General features: G+C 42.3%; 2 protein-coding genes across 2 annotated transcripts; one reads left to right on the top strand and one right to left on the bottom strand.

The window, feature by feature from the left end:
* The first annotated feature begins 1325 nt into the window (after nucleotides 1-1325).
* Nucleotides 1326-4586, top strand: LOC135697331 (transcription factor E4F1-like). The gene is made up of 3 exons (XM_065216948.1): nucleotides 1326-1485; nucleotides 1581-1746; nucleotides 3849-4586. The coding sequence occupies exons 1-3, from the start codon at nucleotides 1445-1447 to the stop codon at nucleotides 4584-4586; spliced, it is 945 nt and encodes a 314-aa protein (XP_065073020.1). The 5' UTR covers nucleotides 1326-1444.
* Nucleotides 4587-9901: 5315 nt separating this feature from the next.
* Nucleotides 9902-10285, bottom strand: LOC135697330 (histone H2B-like). Its single transcript, XM_065216947.1, has one exon. The coding sequence runs from the start codon at nucleotides 10283-10285 to the stop codon at nucleotides 9902-9904; it is 384 nt and encodes a 127-aa protein (XP_065073019.1).
* Nucleotides 10286-19732: the final 9447 nt, after the last annotated feature.

The following is a 19732-nucleotide window of genomic DNA, read 5'->3' as shown; positions in this document are numbered from 1 at the left end:
TTAGATAGGAGAAATGAAAGAAAATTTTTCGAAGATTGATTCGCTAGTGTGAGATTTGTTGAGCATCTAGAATTGACATTTAAATGTGTCGCCTCCCTCGATGAAAATCATGTGCGTTTCCAACATGAAAACTATTTTCGGTGTAGCTAACTGGGCTGGAATATTTATGTTATTCACCAGCTGTATTCTCGTTATATTCTCACGAAATATGCGCTCCAGTGCAACGAAAAACATATACACAGGCCCTGTAAATAATAGATAAGTTTTCAGGTTTTTTGACAGTTAGTCTGTCAAAAAACCCGGAAACTTATGCATTATGCGCCAGCCTTAACGTTGATCAATGCGTTTTCGGTATAAGGGGCTGTTCATTAACTACGAGACAGTTTTTGGGATTTTTGACCCCCTCCCTCTGCACCCCCCTAAACTTTCTACGTAGTTTATGAGCAGCTCCTCAAGATAGTGAATTTGGTGAAAGACTTCAAAAAAGGGATTTCTCGGTTACTTTTTTAAAGGGACGTATCTGCTTTTGTAAACGATGCATTTGATCGTCGCTTTAGCGTAACTGATAGGTCACCCACGCATACTAACACCACTATCAGGTAGTGATGGTAGTGTTAGCATGCGTGGGCGAACTACCAGTTAAGCCAAATCGTGATTTCATTCATACAGGGTAGGAAGCATGAATCACTGATTGCATAATTTTGCGCAACACAACGCAACTGTAAAATATCCCCTCCAATGCAGTATATTTGGTTTCACTCAGTGTTGTCAAAAATTGATTATTCAAATACTTCGTTATCAATACTACCGAAATGATTAAAAGAAAAATTCGCTCAAATTAAAAGCCACTCGAAGCAAACACAAAATTGCGGGTTGCCAAACCTTGCAGACAAAAAAAAATAACTTTGTTGGCCGTGCAAACAGATTCTCCACGCGTCTCTTATAAAACATCGTCGCTGATATTAACCTGCTGAAGCTGGAATTTTCAAATTTTAAAAAGATGTGCTCACTGTATGGATTTGCATGTAAATGTAACCGTTCTCAGCTGTTTTGGCACCATACCACAAGAGTATGGGTAATGCCACTGATTGCCGCGGAAGCGGTAGGTATTGGGGCGGGACGTTTTGGGAAAGATTGTATGGGACAACGGACGTATCGTTGCTTGTATACAAACAAGAATCGTGCAGAAGCAGCAGAAACGAAACAAAACAAACACAATTGTGGGATCAACATCATCATCATCAGCAGCGAGCGGCTTCTCCTACTCACCAATACCAGTGGGGAAGCTCAACAAAGAAAAAATATCAGTAGGAGGCTTCCCCTCGCTAGTTCAGTTGAATTGTGAAATTCAACTTGAGTGGAAGTGGTAATTCCTTATTTTATCTGCAGACCCAAAACGTTTGAATCATCTTTTTTTTTCGGACCTCTATAATCCTATAGGAAAATGTATTTGAATGGTGTACTTGCCCTCGAAAACCTGCAATTGTAAGTAGTTCCGCTCAATGCCATCCTCCAAGGTTTCGAAGAGCAGTATTGATTTTCCATTTCCTGCCCACTTCTCATCGTCCCTTATTTTGTAGGCCTTCTGCGAAGTCGCCAACGGAGTACTGCCGGCTTTGCCTGGCCAGGGACAATCTGGTGCTAATGTCGTCGTTTGGGGAATGCATTCATCCGTCGGACGACGAAACTAGTGCTACGCAAGCTGTTCAGCTGATAGAACTCATTTTCGAATGTACCGATGTCCGGGTAAGTCTAATTGCAAAACATTGGATAAGGGCGGCCAGAGACGATAGAGGAAAAGAGAAAGAAAGAGGTTCTAGATTAGATGGACTGTTAGCACTTTGCTTGTAAATACTCACATGCATGTATTGGTGCGCCTTCAGCTGGTTGGTGTCATTGGTGATGCCACTTTTGTCGGCTGCAGTGGCGGCTCGTTGACCTTTCTCTCTTCTTCACATGAGCTGTGTGTAAATGTTACAGTGAAGGAGACAAGTTTTCATACTGTGGACTGTGATTGGAGATTCTCAATATGTTATCAAAGTAGGTCAGATGCCTACGTCAATCTATCCAGCGGGACAAACTTAACGAATTTCAAAGTTGATACGTATTTTGGAATGTACCAATAGCGTACCATAGCGTACCTTCAAGGATTTTGAACGTACCTCAAAGCTTCCCGGAAAACTCGTGTCCCGCTGGATAGACATACGATTTCAGCAATGACCAAGTCGATCGACCAGATTTCTACGGAAAAGTGACGTACCAAATGGGTACATTACGATTCAGTAATTCATTTTTAACGTACCTCTTATTTTCACTTAAATGTTTATACTCAACTTTTTAAATCGATTTATATGTAAATTCTGGGCACGGAATTGAATTTCTCGAAAAATTTTAGCCCGATTTCATATTAAAAACATTATACTTAAGTGGATTCTAGCCAATTTGAGGACCAAAACAGTTTTTTTTATTGGCATCCCTGAAAAATATACTAATTGCGAACAAAACCGTTAATTTCATGAATAATTATGGAAAAGCACGGTGCTGCTTGGAAAACTTCATCATGAGAAATGCCTTGATAACTTTCTGATCGGTCATGACCAACATACTTAACTGGAAATCACTTTCTGATAGAATTTACCAGTGATTTGAATAAAAATTAATATCATTTTAAAAATTCCATTTTTTCGATGATACATTAGAGAAAACATTGGAAGCTACAATTACTTTAAACACGAAATTCTCGAGAATCAAAACACTCCCACCCAAACTACCAATGCCATTGGATAAAGGAAGTTTGCTATATGAGATGATTAGATTGCTTGGATATGCTTTGATTCTCGAGGAATTTCGGTTTAAGAGGAAGCTCACCGGCCCAAAAATAAAAAATATTTTCGGTACGTTTTTATTTTTCTAAAAATATTGGGAAAAATTATCAAAAATCCAAGAAAATCAGTTTCTTCCTTAGATTTTTGTCAAAAATTACATGCAAAAAAAATTTTTCTATCCCATCATGAAAAAAAATTGGACTCTCAGAAAAACCGAAAAGTTGATGTTTTGTGGTTTTTTGAGTCCAACTATATGCCATAATGACTTATAAAACATGTTTTTGCACGTGAATTTTCTTTAAAAAACTAGAAAAAATGTAATTTTTATAGATTTTTGATACTTTTTTTCAATATTTTTAGAAAAATCAAAACGTAATTATTTTTTTCGAAGCGGTGAACTTCCCCTCAAAGCCATTGTTTACGCAAAGGTTCCGCCTATTTCAATTGTTGGGCTAACTAGACTGTGGTAAGATCTGACCCTTCTTATTAATAAAAGTTCCGATGAAAATGCTCAAAACTGCATTTATGGAAAAGAAGTTAAACCATTTATGTATCCATCGTGGGTCTGATTTTCAATAGTGAGTAACGTAATTTAATGTGTAGAATGATGGATTGTGACCGCTTGATGATGTGAACAATGTAGTCCTGGACACTCGTTATGGTTTAAGGGCAAACATTTTAGTCTTCGTAAATACGACTTTGGGACCATTGTCCAGTAGTCAATTAGAAACATGAATTGTTTGTTTTTTATTATAGTCACTTTAACACTCTTGGGTTATTCGTGACTTGTCATTAAAGTCGTGACCTTGGCGTGAGAGGTATGGATGTTAACTACTACGCCGGGGCCGTCCCCGCATGAATTACTTTATTTCGTAACACACATGCACATACAACGAAAGGCAACATTATAACCCTTCTGTAAGAAGTGAAAACAATCACGGCTCCGTAAAGCTCTCACAATAGACTCTTAATGAAAAAAAATCCAAATAAACAATTAACCACCTTAAACATTCATTCTTGCAGCTCTCCCCTGAACACGAACCCGCCTGTGCCGTCTGTCAGCACTGCAAGCGATCTCTGGTGGAGTTCTATCGCTTCCGGGCTCGCGCCAAACGTGTCGATGAACTTATCAAATCTAGACAATTAGAAGAAACAAACCAAGCGACAATCGAAACTGATAAGACTGACCTAGAACAACAACAACAACAACAACCAGAAACCAACCAATTAGCTCTATTGATAGAACCATCATCATTGGTCGAATCGAAGCCGCCGATCAATAATGGTGCTGGTGTTGGTGGCGACGGTGTTGATGAAATTAGCACAATCAATCATAAGATACCACCGAGTGCCGAGAGCCGGAAGCGACAATCCGGTGTCTTCCTAGCGGTTGGCGTGAAACGACCCCGACCGAAACTGCCTACCCCGGTGATTATTGCTTCGATTAGCGTTGCCGGCGGCGGAAAGTATCGCTGCCGCTACTGTCCCAAGTCTTTCAAAACGGCCCTGGGCCTAACGGAACACTCGCGCAATCACAACCGGCCCCATCAGTGCCCGAACTGTATGGAACAGTTTCAGCATGCACCGTCACTGGCTAGGCACATCCGCAATAGGACCTGCTTTACCTTCACCAAGTATCGGTGCCGGGTTTGTACGGAGAGCTTCCTGGAACAGGGCGACTGGGCGGAGCACATCAAGATCCATGCGGACGATTTTCCCTACCAATGCCACGTGAACACCGTACATTTGCTGCAGTACTAGGTTCATTTTGTCCTGGGGTGGGTTCGGGGACTTATACTATCACAAAAACAAAACGCACGCACAAGCGAGCCAGTAACGGATTCTAGTTCATCGTGTCTCCCAATTAGGTTCTAAGGTTCTTAAATTGCACGCATAGGGGCAATTAGTAATTTATTTATGTTGTGATTTGCTATCCTTTGGACGAAATAAATTTTACGTTCCACACCAAATGAAATGGTTTGTGATAATGTTACAGTGGTTTTGATGAAAGACATTCCCTGATAGGGCAATCGACTAAATTTTCAATAGCTACCAAAAATATCCATTAGTACCGTCCCAATGACGCGTTCATCTAGATAAAAATGATAAATAGCAGATTTTTAGCGATGGGCCCAATCGTAGATCCATAGGCCAACATTAGAGCCATTTCCCCTAATTCGCATATGTTTGGGACATAATGCGATCTGCGTAGATATCTAAAAATAACCATTCCCTTCCCAGAACAACCTTCTGTTCGTTGTTTTTGAGATGCAAAAATGTGTTAATCGAAAAAGTGCTAGAACAAAAGGTGTTCTAAAATATACGAATCCGTTATAAAAAGTATAAGCTTACTCTCTTTTTTTCCCACACAAATTTTAGTTAGTTTCGTTTCTTAAGTTTCTTGCAGCTTTTCAAGAATATCAGTTCTCCAAAGTGTGTACAATTATTATTATTATTATTGCTATTGTAAATCTCACACATTTTTTAAAGAAAGATTTTGGGCGGCGAAATGATCTCTCTGGCGTAGCTAGTTCTTGCGATCTTCAGACTGGCTCAGAGATTTTAAGGGCAGACGCAATAATTTTAGGAAATCCCAGACTTTTGAGGAAGTTTAACGATCTGTAAAGGATCATTTCTATAATTATAAATTCCGAGAAACTCCAGAGAACACCTGCGTAATTTAGAAATCTTCATACATATTTTGGAAACATAACAGAAGTCCAGAAATGTTCAGGGAAAATCTTCAGGTGTACAACTGCATGAACTTCCGACTAGCTTGAATAACATCAGAGAAGATCAGAGAACCTCAGTGCAGTTTAATTAACGGAACTAAAAACTAAGGAAAATTTGAAAACCTTCAGCAAAGTTCTCAGATCTTCAGAGAAATCCTGAGAACTAAAGGAAAGTTTTCAGATTTTTAAGCAGATTTAGGAGTGTTAAGAGTATTTGAAAAGTAGTTTATTTAATTAATTATTGGAAGTTTCAAGAATTTCCGTAAAATTATAGATACTTTCAAAAATTTCAGGAATATTGCGTGGTTTTGAAAGAAATTTCATCAATATTAGAAAAATTGTTGGGACGTTAAGGAATTGCTAAGAACTTCTTGATAATTTACGGAACATTGACATGGAGGAACGAGAACTTCAGGTAAGACCAGAGAAGTTCAGGGAAGTTTAGAGATGTTCCATGACCTTAAGTTTGGAAAACTTTAGGAAAATTAAGGAACTTCTGGATAGATGAATGAACTTCAGGAAAATTGCAGGAGCTCTCACAATTTTCTGAGAAATTCAGGTTTTTTCATTTATTTTCTTAAAACCCTTTGGTACCGGTAATTTATCGGTATTACCGGTCTCGTTACCGGTACTGAACCTCTTAGTATCGAAATACCGGTACTCGCAAAAAACAAGGAGGTGGCACACCTATCTCTACTAATAACAAGTTGCCGTAGTGAGCATAGACGCGGGTCCACGCTCTGGGCCCGCTTAGATTGATATGTGATCACGTTTTTATGCTGGCTACGAAAAGAAGGTGGCATGTCAGGCCCTTGCGCAAAAAGGGTTCGGTGCTGACAACCCTAAAGCGATCTGCCAAACTTGGGAAAAAAAATATAATACTCCCCCCACCATATCACAATACTTTGCGAGTAGCTGAGATGAATGGAGATAAGGAAAGCATTGGGTACAATACCAAGTTCCCCTGGATGGTATAAAACTGATGAGCCTGGAAATCAATAGAATCATCGAGTTCGAGAATCATAAGGCACGGAATGAGATTATTGACTAGCCAAATCCTCATCGTTAATCTTTTTAGGTGGATAAGAATAATAGTAATAAATGTGCCCAAACTAAACACAACCATGACCTCCGAAACAGCCAAAAAGGAAGAGGAATGCAGTGATCCAGAAGAAGTAGCGGCATTGGAACAACAATGCAAACAGGAGAAGAAACAGCTGAGGAAACATTTGTACTCATCAACTATAGTCCTCTCCAGGCGGGTTCGTATTGGTGTAATTTGCGTGTGTTAGTGAGATGAATTTTTTTGTTAGCTGTGAGAATTTTTTTGTTTGCTGTAAGAACTGTCATTCAGAAGTAAAAATAAACAACAAAACGAAAACAAACCCTACGCTTGCACGGTAACAGTCAAGTACCCTTTTGTGAGTAAAGGTTAACCCATTTTTCATAAAGGTGGCTTTACTCATTAATGAGTAAATTATTTTAACAACAATGAGTTTCAGCTAACAGTAGCTAACAAATACTACTTAATTGGCATAATGAATTACTCATTAATTAGTGGTGCCGCTTTTATTGACAATGGGTTCACTTTTACTCATAAATGGAAGATTGATTCTTAACGTGCACATGACAGTATACGCTAGTGTGTGTAAAATTATGTTATTAGTGTAGTGTTCGTGAGATCCTGCTTGGAGAACTCAATAATACCTACTAATATGGCTGTCCACGAGACAGTTGCGATCAGCTGACGTTTTTGTTTACCAAGAACCTTTGACAGATCACAGTAGAACTGGCAGTTTATTCTCATATGAGCCGGCGCCGGTGGTGTAGTGGTAAGCGTGACTGCCTTCTCACCCCAATGGGTCTGGGTTCAATCCCCAGTCGAGGTCGGTGGGATTTTTCTGAGGCATTAAAATCTCTGGTCACGTCTTCCTTTGGAAGGGAAGTAAAACCGTTGGTCCCGGCCCATGTGTGTTTGAGTGGGTGTGATATGCTACGCAGGTTTAGAAGCTGCCTTCCTGCACATTCGATTGCCGTCAATGGACGGCAATCGATGTCCGTCGGTGATTGGCACTAGATTGCGGAACAGAGACCGACGTTAAATAAAGGAAAGAAGAAGAAGAAAATTAACATATGAACTTCTGCTTTGTTTATGTTTACATTTAGCACCATTAACATCAATTGTGGATCACCTTATCCTACTAATCCACAATGTATTTTCATTGTTCCATTACTCCTCTTCTCCGACTTCATTTTCTATCACCTCCTATCCTCTATGTAATGTATCTGATACTTGTGGGACACCCGTGCCTGCTTGTGGAAGATTGCGGTGTGCTCCTAATTTTATCTGTCAAACTTTCATAGAGAATCTATATAAACAAACATAGTGTAGTACTGGAATTTATACTAGAATGGGGTACGTTAGTCGATTTGCTTGGGACCAATAGGCTAGTCAAGTAGTGAGCCAATTTAAAATCGTTAATTGTCACCGGTTGGTCCTACCATCCAACCCTCAGCGGGGGATCGAATGGTCGGACGATGCTTGGATGAACAGCTATACTTATGGTTCGAGATGCAAAAAGGCAGAGTCTGTCTCGTGAGAATTGAAGAATCATAGTGACGATTGACTCACAGGTGGCGAGTGGGTGAAAATGGTAATGACGTTTTGATATCTGTCAAATTGCATGACATTTTTTTTAGTACATCATCATTTTTGTAAAAACTAGGTGTCGCATGACCAGTTTTGGCTTTGCTTTGATTCGCCAATACAAGTGCTCAGAAAGGGATTGAAGGGTAACTGGAGAGGGAAAAAGGAGAGAGAGAAAGCCGATGATTACTCGCCAATTGATGAATTTACGCAAAGTTAAAACCATAGAGGTAACTCTGGGCTACAAAATGGTGAGTTGACAACCTGGAAGGAGCGGAATACCTAGCCCTGGTCCTAACAAGTTTCTACTTCACGCCTCCTCGAGTCATATGATAACAAAACACTACCAGCGGAAACATGGACACAGCTGGGTGGCGTAGCCTGGGCAATGTTGCCAGTCCGGCAATAGCAAAGTGAAGAGGTGCGACGCGAACACTGGCGCAGTAACCATAGTACGGTGATAGAGGAAGTGCTTCACCAAACCCGAGCGTCTGTTCACTATGGAGGTGCGGCTCAAAACGGCGTCTGTTCTCCATGTTAGGAGCGGCTGATCACCGTCCTAGTGCCAGCGTGGGACTCTAAACAGAGCTGTGCACGATGGTCCCCCGGCGAGACAGGGGGTTGGGGCAGGCCCAACAAGCCACCCTGGAAAAACTACAAGGAACAGCCCTATGAGGTTGTACGCAATGGTGACGTAGGACTACGTGGTCTTATATAATAAATGATAATGTGTATCTTTATTCAGCCAGGTATTAATCTGAACCATATTTTAATTATTTTCCTTACCTCATTTTAATATTTTCATTTTCTGTTCTATTAACTATCATACAGATTCGTCTGGAATCTGATTAAATATTGCTTGGAGCCAATGCCCATGATTGTGCTGGGTAGTTAAAATATTTATACAACAGATTGCGTTCAACGTATTCACATCGTATAATGGCCGCATCAAGCAGATCGCTCGTAAGTTCACCGGAGGAGAGGCTCCTCTCAAACAGATGGTCACCCGAGGAGTGAAGAAGTCTCATCGCTACCGGCCAGGAACTGTCGCTCTGCGTGAGATCCGTCGTTACAAGGAATCGACCGAGCTGCTGACTGCAAGTTGCCTTTCAAGTCTCTGGTCCGTGAAATCGCCCAGGACTTCAAGACCGATCTGCGCTTCCAGAGCTCGGCCGTTAATGGCGCTACAGGAATCCACCAGCGAGGCCTATTTGGTCGGTCTGTTCGCCATTCACGCCAAGCGTGTCACAATTATTTCATGTTCCATTTTTGGTTTTCACAAAGTGTACCCCCATATAGAAATCACAGACGTCAAAACCGTACGGTCGTGTCATGGATACAACCATGGTGGGTATATAAATGGTGATACAGCTTTGTTACTATATAGGCGAGGAGGTCGCGGGGGGGGGGGGAATGCGGTTTTAGAGCAAATTGTAAACAAACTCGGTCGCTGTCCCATACAAAAATCCAACATGGCTGAATCACGAATTTGACACATTAGAACACCTATATGTAGCCACCTTGGATACAACCTCTTATTCTTTTTGTCAACATTATTTTCATAAGGCAAATCAACTGATTTCTTATCGCGAGCTTTCGAACATTTAAAAGTTCAATAAATCATCAAAAGCTCTTTCACGTTGGAAATCGATTTGTGGCCCTGAAAAGGGCCGATTGATTGTTTGGATGGTACGAATCTACTTTGAGCTGGTGTTCTTGCTGACGGCCTTGGTTCCTTCAGAGACAGCGTGCTTGGCCAACTCACCCGGCAGCAGCAGACGGACCGCAGTTTGGATTTCGCAGGACGTGATCGTCGAGCGCTTGTTGTATTGAGCCAGACGGGACGACTCAGCAGCAATACGTTCGAAGATGTCATTGACGAAGCTGTTCATGATGCTCATGGCCTTCGACGAGACTCCGGTGTCCGGGTGGACCTGCTTCAACACCTTGTAGATGTAGATGACATAGCTTTCCTTCCTGCGCTGTCTCCTCTTCTCCTTCTTCTTCTTCTCTCCCTTGACGATGACTTTCTGCGCCTTTCCAGACTTCTTAGCGGCCTTTCCACTGGTTTTCGGTTCCATGATGAAATTGTTCACTTCCGGAAGAGAATAACTGATAGTCGTTTCGACGGTGGTGTCTCGTTTTGTGCCCGTAGCATAAGAAGCGAAACTCCCCTTTTCAGTATTTTGCTGTATGTATTGTTCCCTCTCTGTATTAATAATATGCTACTCGACGCAGGTATAAGTACAGTCAAGATTCCTATAGTACGGTTAATCCTCCGCAAGCACGACATCGACGTGGGCCTTCTCACCGAGACTCACCTCAAGACCGGTGACAGCTTCTGGCTGCCCGACCACAGCATTGTCCGGCTTGATCGCACCAGCTCCAGGGGGGGCGGTGTCGCGGTCATCATCAAGAAAGGCATCAAGTACTGCACCCTACCCCACTACCGCACTTCCATCATCGAGGCCGTTGGCATAGAGGTGGAAACATCGACCGGAAACGTCCGGTTCATCGCCGCCTACTGCCCCCGGCAATGTACCGTTAGCAATGGTACAGCACAGCAGTTCAAGAACGACCTTGCCATCATAACCCACACCAATGCCCGCTTTGTAATCGGAGGGGACCTGAACGCCCGGCACGAGGCCTGGCGGAACTACCAGCAGAACCAGAACGGCCGCCTGCTATTCGACCATTCCCAGCATGGTCTCTATTCCGTCTGGTTTCCGGACGAACCAACCTTCACATCACCAACGGGCAACCCATCGACGCTGGACCTGTTCTTGGCAAACACCAGATTAGCCAAGCCGGTTGCCGTCAACGACCTGAGTTCGGACCACCAACCGGTGCTGACCGAGCTGGGCTACAACGTGGCCCCTGCACCGTGCCAGCGGAAGGACTACCATCGAGTCAACTGGGTTCAGTTTCGACGCGTGGTCGACCGCCACATCGACGACAACCCACCGCTCGACACAGTGGATGACATCGACCGGGCTCTGGAGGGTCTCCATCAAGCCATATCCGTGGCTGACGAAGAGTGCGTTCGACGAGTTCCTGTGAGGGGTAAGTTTCAAGCAATTGATTCCCACACCAAACTCTTGATTCGGCTCAGAAATGTTCGTAGACGCCAGTTTCAGCGGACTGGGGATCTGCAGCGTAAATACGAAATGGTCGATCTGAATCGGCAGATCGCTTCCAGAATGGTCTCAATCCGGAACGAGAGTTTCGGGCGGCTCGTTCAGAACCTGGACGACCGTTCCAGACCATTCTGGAAGGTTGCCAAGGTGCTGAAGTCTCACCCCAAGCCCATTCCACCACTTAGAGTCAATGACGAACGGCTTATCACCAACGAAGAGAAGGCCAATGCGATTGGGGAGCACATTGCCCAGTCGCATTTGCTTGGCTCTAAAATCCCAAGTCCACTCGAGAACCAGGTTGCGCAGTGCGTCCTGACGTTAGATGCCTCCCCTTGTGCCGTCCCTCCAGAAGAACGGATTACAGAGGAACAAATTTGCTCAGCGCTGAAATACAGTAAGAACATGAAGGCTCCCGGGTTTGACGGAATATTCAACCTAGCGTTGAAAAATCTCAGCCCGAGGGTGTACTCGCTGCTAGCTGCCACCTTCAACAGATGCTTGGAGCTGCACTACTTTCCAAGCATCTGGAAGGTGGCAAAAATCATCCCGATCCGCAAACCTGGGAAAGACCCTTCACTACCGTCAAGCTACAGACCGATTAGCCTGCTCTCAGCGCTGAGCAAGCTGTTCGAAAAATTGATCCTCAGCCGACTAAACAAGTTTGTGGAGGAACATGACATTCTTCTTCCGGAACAGTTCGGGTTCCGTAAGGGGCATTCCACCAATCATCAGTTAGTGCGGGTGATGAATAACATCCGGAGTAACAAAGCTGTATCCAAGTCCACAGCCATGGCCTTGTTAGACGTCGAAAAGGCGTTTGACAATGTCTGGCACGACGGACTTATATACAAGCTTTGTAACTCCAACTTTCCACCATACCTTGTGAAAATCACCCGTAACTATCTCCAGCAAAGGTCGTTCAGGGTGTCGTTGAATAGTTCCCTTTCGGGACAATTTCCGATCCCAGCAGGTGTTCCGCAAGGGAGTCTGCTGGGACCACTGCTTTACAGCATCTACACGTCGGACATCCCTCCTCTAGGAGACGGTTGCGTGTTCTTTCTGTTTGCAGATGACACCGCGATAGCCGTCAAGGGTAGGATGCCTCGTGAAATTACGAACAAGCTCCAACGATGCCTTGACACCTTTACTGATTATGCCACCACGTGGAAAATCAAAATCAACGCCTCGAAAACCCAAGCGATCATGTTCCTTCACAGACAATCATTAAAACTTAAACCGTCTCCCTCCTGTACCGTAATAATGGATGGTACAAGGGTCGAGTCACAGAACAGAAGGGGAAGTGCAAACAAATCGGTGAATCAAAAAGTGCTCGTTTTTCTGCTCAACGAGCGATGTGATGTGGTAGCGTTCCACATGGGCTTTCTATGTGCACTCACACTATCATAGCATGCTGCCTATCTTAACTGCAGGCCGAAGATGCCTTCTACCGCTAGGTGCGCTAGTGTTCGCAAATGACCAGTGGAGCCACTTTCTGATTCGAAGTTCCACTCCTGTGGTCGAGTGGTCCACTGATGTTACTTATCTCGGGATGTTGTTCGATGAGAAGCTCCTGTTCCGCTCGCACATAGAGAAAACCCTAGTTAAGTGCTCCGCCTTGGTTAGGTGTTTGTATCCGCTCATTTGCCGCAGATCCCGCCTCTCAAGGCAAAACAAACTGGCTGTCTACAAACAGATTATAGCCCCCGCGATCTTCTATGCCGCCCCGGTGTGGGAATCGTGCGCTCAGACCCACAGGAACAAAATCCAGGTTGCACAGAATAGAGTGTGCTAGATCGTAGAGTAGATGATCCTAGATCGTCCATTCGACACAAGAATAGCAGACCTCCATCAAGAGGCAGAAATTCCCAAAGTAGATTCCAAAATTGATGATATGACAACTAAATTTATTCAAAAATGCAATCTTTCTGAACATGCTTTAATAAGCAATTTGTACATAGTAGGTTAAGTGTATATAGTAGAGTAGGTTAGTTTTAAGCTTAATAGTAGTATTAAGTAGTTTCTCTTCAAATTCTAAAAACAAAACAAACCAATCCCACCAAGGTGGTCGACCGTGTACTAAGTCTAGGACTAATTCTGTAAAACAAATTTTGAATTTTGCCCATACCTAAAGATGAAGAAAGCAATTAAATCACTTAGTAAAAATTTATATGGTAATCGTCCAAGTTAAACTAAAATAAAGATCATTTAAACTAAATATACCTAGTACGGTTAATAGGGACCGCACTATAGGAACCGGCATTAACGAATACACGTAGCATATGGGATTAGAGCTAATTGGGGACAAACTCTTATTGTAGGGTAATTTGAAGAGAAAACTTCCTGGTGTCTTCTGAAAAGTTATTAAACAGAATATTTGCCACCTTTTGGGAACATTTAGCATCCGGAACGTCAAGAGCCTGATCCTCCGGAAGACCCGGAACATCCGTAAAAGTGGTCAATTCATGAAACTAATCCTAGAGCTCCGTGGTTTTTTCGAAACCGCTCATAGACGTCTTATCAGAATGAATTCGGAGTTGTGACCTGAATATGAACCCAGAGGACCACGGAATGGTCCACCGGAAGATCCGGAACATCCGTAAAAGTGGTCAATTCATGAATCTGATCCTAGAGCTCCGCGGTTTTTTCGAAACCACTCCTAGACAACTTATCAGAATGAATTCGAAATTGTGACTGGAATATGGATACTGGAGACCACGGGATGGTCCACCGGAAGATCCGGAACATCCGTAAAAGTGGTCAATTCATAAATCTGATCCTAGAGCTCCGCGGTTTTTTCGAAACCATTCCTAGACATCTTATCAGAATGAATTCGAAGTTGTGACTGGAATATGGACACTGGAGACCACGGGATGGTCCACCGGAAGATCCGGAACATCCGTAAAAGTGGTCAATTCATAAATCTGATCCTAGAGCTCCGCGGTTTTTTCGAAACCATTCCTAGACATCTTATCAGAATGAATTCGGAGTTGTGACTGAAATATGGACACTGGAGACCACGGGATGGTCCACCGGAAGATCCGGAACATCCGTAAAAGTGGTCAATTCATGAATCTGATCCTAGAGCTCAGCGGATTTTTCGAAATCAGTATTAGACATGTTATCAGAATGAATTTGAAATTGTGAGTGGAATATTGACACTGGAGACCACGGGATGGTCTACCGGAAGATCCGGAACATCCGTAAAAGTGGTCAATTCATGAATCTGATCCTAGAGCTCAGCGGATTTTTCGAAACCCACCCATTCAAGTCAAAATTATCACACGGTTACATGTAACTACTCAAACGTGAATCAAATGCCACCTGATTGACATTATAAACACTCATATTAATATACCTTCCATATTTTTTTTATTTCCATTCATTTCTATAGTTCGCTTGGATAAGTCTGCTCTCATTGGTAGTTCAATAATTGAGATCTGGTTATCCACATTTGAGCTGAATTGATTTTATTAAATTTCAAGTACGCATCGCTCTCAACATGAGTTGAACATCCACGTATTCTAGAACAAATGCACACGCTAAAATCGGTGTACCCTTTTTTGCGTGTTTTTTTTTTGCTCAAAAAAGTGCACATGATGGGTTAAATTTGTAATCTATAAACGAATAACTGTTACCAACAAATGAAATCAAAAAATTATATTCCATCAAATGAGTGATTTTTATCCCTAAAAAGAGGTAACAAATTACTCATTTGAGGGAGCAAAAATTTAAACCAAAACGCAAAAACTGAGGTACCAATTCTGCTTTTCACTGCACTTTTTGGAGAGATGCACACTACAAAAAAGGCATGTAAATTTCGGTGCTCTGAGACCGATACATGCAAGTGGCCCCTTTGACGAGTTGCATATGTTTCAGTTTCAGGACACTCAATTTTACATGACATGTTTGTTTACGTTGCATGCTTTACGTTAGAGATGAATTACGCATATTTAACAGATTGTACTATGGTATACTTTACGTCCATTTACTGGTCACAACTCTGAATTAAGGGTTTCAAAAAAAAAACCGCAGAGCTCTAGGACATTTTCAAGCATTGACCACTTTTACGGATGTTCAGGATCTTCCAAAGGACCATCCCGTAGTCTCCAGAGTCCATATTCCAAACACAACTCCGATTTCATTCTGATACGATGTTTATGACTGGTTTCAAATACACCACGGAGTTCTAGGATCGGTTTCATGAATCGATCACTTTTCGGATTTTCCGGATCTTTTAGTAAACCATCCCGTGACCCCCAGCATCCATTTTCTGGTCACAACTCCTAATTCATATTGATAAGACGTCTATGAGTGGTTTCGAAAAAACCGTGGAGCTCTAGGATCAATTTCAATTATGAACCAGTCTATGAGTGGGTTCGAATTAAGCGCGGAGCTCTAGAATCTGTTTACTGAATTGACCACTTTTACGGATCATCTTCCGGAAGATCATAGCATAGTCCCCAGAGTCCATATTCCATTCAAAACTCTGAATTCATTCTGATAAGATGCCTTTAAGTGGTTTCGACAAAACCACGGAGTTCTAGGATCGGTTTCATGAATTGACAACTTTAACAGATGTTCCGGATCTTCCAGTGAACCATCCCGTGGTCCCCAGTATCCATATTCAGGTCACAACTCCGAATTCATTCTGATGAGATGTCTATAAGTTGTTTCGCAAAAACCGAGAAGTTCTAGGATTAGTTTCATGAATTGACCACTTTTACGGACGTTCCGGATCTTTTAGTGAACCATCCCGTAGTCCCTAGCGTCCATTTTCTGGTCACAAATCTTAATTCGTTGTAATAAGACGTCTATGAGTGCTTTCAAAAAACCGCGGAGCTCTAGAATCTGTTTCATGAATTGACCACTTTTACGGATGTTCCGAATCTTTCGGAGGACCATCATGTAGTCCTCAGAGTCTGTATTCTGGTTACAACTCCAAATTCATTCTGATAAGACGTCTACGAGAGGTTTCGAAAAAATCACGGAGCTCTAGGATCAGTTGCATGAATTGACCACTTTTACGGATGTTCCGGATCTTCCGGTGAGCCATCCCGTATTCCTCGGAGTGTATATTCCAGTAACAATTCCAAATTCATTCTGATAAGACGTCTACGAGCGGTTTTGAAAAAACCGTGGTGTTCTAGGATCAATTTAATAAATTGACCACTTTTACGGATGTTCCGGATGTTCCGGAGGACCATCCCGTAGTCCGCGGAGTGTATATTCCAGTAACAATTCCAAATTCATTCTGATAAGACGTCTACGAGCGGTTTTGAAAAAAACCGTGGAGTTCTAGGATCAGTTTAATGAATTGACCACTTTTTCGGATGTTCCAGATCCTCCGGAGGGCCATCCCGTAGTCCTCGGAGTGTATATTCCAGTAACAACTCCAAATTCATTCTGATAAGACGTCTACGAGAGGTTTCGAAAAAACCACGGAGCTCTAGGATCAGTTTCATGAATTGACCACTTTTACGGATGCTCCGGATCTTTCGGAGGACCATCCCGTGGTCTCCAGTGTCCATATTCCACTCACAATTTCAAATTCATTCTGATAAGACGTCTCGGAGGGATTTCGAAAAACCTGCTGAGCTCTAGGACCAGATTCATGAATTGACCACTTTTACGGATGTTCCGGATCTTCCGGTGGACCATCCCGTGGTCTCCAGTGTCCATATTCCAGTCACAATTTCAAATTCATTCTGATAAGACGTCTCGGAGGGATTTCGAAAAACCTGCTGAGCTCTAGGACCAGATTCATGAATTGACCACTTTTACGGATGTTCCGGATCTTCCGGTGGACCATCCCGTGGTCTCCAGTGTCCATATTCCAGTCACAACTCCGAATTCATTCTGATAAGATGTCTAGGAGTGGTTTCGAAAAAACCGCGGAGCTCTAGGATTAGTTTCATGAATTGACCACTTTTACGGATGTTCCGGGTCTTCCACAGGACCAGACTTGTGACTTTCCGGATGCTAAATGTTCCCAAAAGGTGGCAAATATTCTGTTTAATAACTGTTCAGAAGACACCAGGAAGTTATCTCTTCAAATTACCCTACAATCAGTGTTTGGTCCCAATTATGTCAAATTCCATATGCTACGTGTATTCGTTAATGCCGGATCGACCGCACTATAGGAATCCAGGGGTAACCGTACTATAGGAATCCGGCAAGAACGAATCCGTACTATAGGAATCTTGACTGTATACCCTCGACGAGTGAAATAAACCGACCCATCTGGTCAGTCTGTTTGCCATTCACGATAAGCGTGTCACAATTATGCCAAAGGACATTCAGTTGGATCTTCGTAATTTCTCCGTCGCTATCAAAACCGGCCCTTTTCAGAGCCACTAAAAGATTCCACAAGAGAGTTGGGAAGGAAATTTCTACTGCTTACAACTGATCGCATCACAGTGAATCCTGATCCAAAAGCGGTGCGATGCTATGACGATGACTGTAAGGGGCTTAGAAGCAGAAGGGTGAAAGCCAATTCTCTTTTTCGATTTCCTCTTTTGTGATGACCATGGTTTCCTATTTCGCACTATTTCTGCTATGCTCTTCTATCATCCACAACAACAATCGTATCAATGAATGTGTTTGCCGTCGAGTTAACGTTATCTGACCGTGCACTTCGTAGTTGCTCCTCCGTGAATGATCACAACTAATCAACTTGCAGGGAGAACTACATAGGTGGTGCATAGGATAAGCTTTCCTTCTTCAATGTACAAGCACATTAATTCAATCTATAGATCAATTCACAGCGTTGGCCACGTCTTCACGGTCTTTTGGGGAGGGAAGGATGATTAGTACGACGTCCGGTTGTTACTAGAGACCAAGAATACCTCTACATCTCCACGGCTGTCTCGGGAAGGATAGTTGTGTTAATGAGGTAGGTTATTTTTAGATTAGGATTCACTGTGGTAAGTGATGCGATCGGTTAAAGCAGAATTTGTTCTTTATTTAAATCTAGTGGGGATAGAATAAGGCAAAGTGAAAAAATGCAAGGGGGGGGGGGTGGTATTGAACTCCCTACCTTCTGCTCAGTAAGCAGAAACGGTAAACACTGAACTACCGAACCTCGTCGTAATGCTATATCGACATGTTTCTTCTACTTACTACTCTCTGACGACTGTGCTGGGGAAGCAGCATATGCATGTGCGTAATTGGTGGATTTGTTAATTAATTCGACACTTTTGGACAATGCTTGACATTTACTACTTTTCCAATAGTTTCTTGTTGAACATAAACAATCAAAATTGATCATTGATATCGATGCGTAAGCGTAGCCCTGATCGATTGGTGATAAAATTATTGAAATTGGTTCAGGGGCAGCTGAGTTATTAACGTTCAAAATCTTTCATAATTTGTTACATGTTCCATTTTCAGTTTTCACAAAGTGTACCCCCATATAGAAATCAAAGACGTAGTCCTACGTCAAAACCAAGTTTAGAACCCTGACGTAGGCCTGATAATCACAAGATTTATAGTACGAGTCCCGGTCTACCGCGTTTTTTATTTTGTTAGTTAGTACACGTGTACAAACATCTGCGAATACACTTTTGAACATCGATACACCCGAGTGTATTGTATGAAATGTACCTGGGTACAAGATTGCACGTAGGTTCAAGCTGAACATTCGTTTTGATTTGTGTACACAAGCTCATCAAGGTACATGGTATAGTACATGCATAAAAAGTAACAAGGAACACATCTTATCCCTTGAGTACTGAAAAATCTTCTTCCCCTAGTTTGAAGTAGCCAGGACTAGCAATCGTTGGTATATCTTACATCCCGTAACATACCACGAAAAGGTGGTCTACCTACGCTACGGGGCTATCTATCTAGACCGGTGAACTGATCGCAGAATGGGCGGAAAACATCAGTTGATTCAATAAATTGGGACATTTTCGGCATAAACAACTTGTTCGAACCCTGCCAAACGGCTACCTCCTTGTTTTCAACTCACTCTATTTAATGCTGTCGCATTTTAAAAATCAATCTTATCTGCTAGGTAATGTAGACTTTTCTTCTTCTTCTTCTAATTTCCTCTTGGTGACTCTCTTTTTCGTGTTTTGCGTTTTGCTTTGTTTGTTATTTTAGTTCATCTCTGTTCAAATAATTTGTTGTTTTGTCTTTTTTTTCGTGTAAAATTGTTTTCATGTTTTTTTTTTGTTGGTGAAAATAGTTTGATTTTGCGTTTTTTTACCACTTCGGCACATGCCACACACATATAGAGTATAAAACTACATGCACAAATCTTCCTCCTTGACTTGCAGCGACGTTTAAAATACTTCAATATTCAATGAGCGTTACAAAAAAATATATATAGAACATTTATGGCTCCCTGTCTACGACGGCTGCTGATGTACTTTCCTACTACAAATCAAT

The sequence above is a fragment of the Ochlerotatus camptorhynchus genome, unplaced genomic scaffold (assembly GCF_037179485.1).
Source record: "Ochlerotatus camptorhynchus isolate MF236.1 unplaced genomic scaffold, CSIRO-AGI_Acam_v1.1 ptg000070l, whole genome shotgun sequence".
In the NCBI taxonomy this organism is placed as follows: domain Eukaryota; kingdom Metazoa; phylum Arthropoda; class Insecta; order Diptera; family Culicidae; genus Ochlerotatus; species Ochlerotatus camptorhynchus.
Note: the sequence above shows the minus strand (reverse complement) of the source record. Positions and strands in the feature narration are given on the sequence as shown.